At 45.9% G+C, this 2,531-nt stretch overlaps 1 protein-coding gene across 1 annotated transcript in view; it reads left to right on the top strand.

The window, feature by feature from the left end:
- Positions 1–1,708: 1,708 nt before the first annotated feature.
- T265_12498 (hypothetical protein) overlaps positions 1,709–2,531 on the top strand; it is a gene marked incomplete at both ends in the record, with an annotated part of 6,489 nt that continues 5,666 nt past the window's right edge. Inside the window, 3 exon segments of the mRNA XM_009164022.1 lie at positions 1,709–1,809; positions 1,817–1,948; positions 2,151–2,358. Coding sequence (XP_009162286.1) covers positions 1,709–1,809; positions 1,817–1,948; positions 2,151–2,358 — 441 coding nt within the window.

The raw sequence follows: 2,531 nt of genomic DNA, 5'->3' as shown, positions 1-2,531 counted from the left end.
ATAATGGCCTAACGCAAAAAGTTACACAAATAAAACCCTCTTAGCTAGCAAAACACCACCAGCGTGGAAATCATTTTTTACCCCAACCAGTGCTTCTAGCTTAGTATTGGCATCCGTTTACATATATGGTTTTCTGCCATGTATATTACTTCATGTTTTGACCTTCAGCAGTAACTACTCCGTACGGTCGTTATCCAAAATGCCTGGTCCCCGATTTACATCCACGCGGATCCCAAATTACCAGTGTTTTTATGTAGAATTTGGTCTTTTCGTGTTGATCCCCTTGGCAACTCCAAGATCCAGCTGTTAGCGGAATTGCGCATCCCCTGTTCAGTAGTTTCAACCGTAAAAAGCGTGTCCAGAAATCAAAGTATGTCAATGCGATAATAGTATGATAGTGCCACACCTAGTCTGCTGAAACATCAATTATAGTTTCAACCGTAAAAAGCGTGTCCAGAAATCAAAGTATGTCAATGCGATAATAGTATGATAGTGCCACACCTAGTCTGCTGAAACATCAATTATTCTCTCCACATTGTTGTACTTCCCCCCCCAGAACCCCTAGTCCCGACAGATATGTTCCACCTCATCATCTCTACCTACGCTTTTCGTAACCCTGGTGACTACATCAAATATGTTAGGCCACCCAGCCGCAGCAAGGCCTTCCGATTTTAGTTCAAACTAACAGGATGCATCACTAAACTACTTCTGTTTCTGCAGATTCATGGTGTTTCTTACATCACTGCGTCGTTTCTTGCAACGCAGTCAGTTTCGGCCAAACAGTTCTTCTAGGTCCATCCCTGTTTCATCTTCCCCCCTGGAGATTTCACGAGCCTTTTCGTTCACGTTGTCTTCTCAGGATTGGGATGACTTCTCCCTCTCGAAAAATACACACCTCGTCTGTGACATCTTTCACCAAGACCTTTTGGCTGCTGTTCACCTTGTTCCTTCTGTAAAACGTTTTCGTTCCAGTATCTCCGACCGAGATAAATTACTGAAATCCCTTGATGCTAAAAAACGCCGAGCAAGCAGAGAATATTGGAAATCTCAGGATTGCTCATTACTAATTATTATCAATAATCTCTCTGCTGACTCGGAATCCTGGTGGGTATCCCTCGAATGTCGAGAGAAAAGCGCCATCCTTATAAACCCTTCCAATTTCAGGTCACTTGGCCGGTTGTTCCGTACACGTTGTATCCCAATCAGCCACACATTTGCCAGTTTGTGCCTGACAGTCAATGCCCCAACCACTGATCCTGTCTGAACGCTTATTTCGCCAGCTGTTACATGCCCATTCCTTCCAACTCCAAACCCCTTCCCACTGCTGCCTGTCTCCAGAATCTTAATCATCAAGGTAACCACCCGACTCTCAGTAACAACCAACTCACCGGCTGATGGTTCTTCCCTTCTTCTGAAGATTAAGGACTCCGTTGTGCCAGGGGCCGACGGCCTTTCCCTCCCCCGTGTCTTAAGACAAGGCGATCAGGATATTGGAATCCTTGTAATAAATCGTTTCGCCCACTCTACCAACCATGGAGTCGTCCCCTCCCAGTCAAAGAAATCTATAATCCACTCGCATTTCAAAACTGGTTCTAGGCAAACGCCTCCCAACTACAGTAAAATCCAACACACCTCATTCACAAAGAAATCTTCAAACATCTGGTCAAAGGTCCATTATCCAAGTTCCTCCTGGCTTCTAGTTCCATAAATGACCGGCAGTATTTGTTCCTGTCTCAAAGATCCGTTCATTGCTGCCACCTCCACCTCTTTGGGTGCATTACAGCAGATCACGACGCTGGATACTCCATTGTTACAGTTCACTTGGACATTCAAAAGCCCTTGACCAGGTCCCTACTGCCTCCCTGCTACACAATCTTAATACCGTTGGCATCAATGGGAACTTATGTCAGTGGTTCGCCTCCTACTTAGCAGACAGGATGCAACTAACGTAAATCGGGGACATACGATCATCCCCACCATCGATCAACAGCGGAGTCATCCAAGGAAGCGTGCTAGGCTCCATTTTTTCTTGCTGTACATCAAGGTCGTCTTCGGCACCATATCCCATGGTGAGGTTCTCCTCTTCGCGGACGACATAACAACCTCGAACGCCTCACTTCTGCACAAGCCCTTGCCTTTTGATGGATTAGGCGAGACTTAGATTCACTGACTCGCTGTTCAAACGACTATGGCGTAGGCTTTTCCTCCACGAAATCCTGCATAACTTCCCGCCGATGCTCTCTCCCGGCTGACGCTTCCACAATCAATGGAAATCCTTTCATTCATTCCACAGGGATCGAAGATCTCCACCTCAGACATTCCTGTACTTTTAGCCTTTCTCACCAGGTGCAGCTCCAGGTTGCCAGAGCATGCAGGCTCAGTTTTTGCAATACTGCGCTCCTTCCACCTTATAGACAAAATGGTTATAATAATAATAATAATGTTTATTCCCAACTTGTGGGTGGCATACCGTCTGGCATGATCATAGTTCTACAGTCAGAATGGAGCATGACTGAGGGATTTGTGGGGGT

Source organism: Opisthorchis viverrini (genome assembly GCF_000715545.1).
Source record: "Opisthorchis viverrini unplaced genomic scaffold opera_v5_2, whole genome shotgun sequence".
Taxonomy (NCBI): domain Eukaryota; kingdom Metazoa; phylum Platyhelminthes; class Trematoda; order Opisthorchiida; family Opisthorchiidae; genus Opisthorchis; species Opisthorchis viverrini.
Note: the sequence above shows the minus strand (reverse complement) of the source record. Positions and strands in the feature narration are given on the sequence as shown.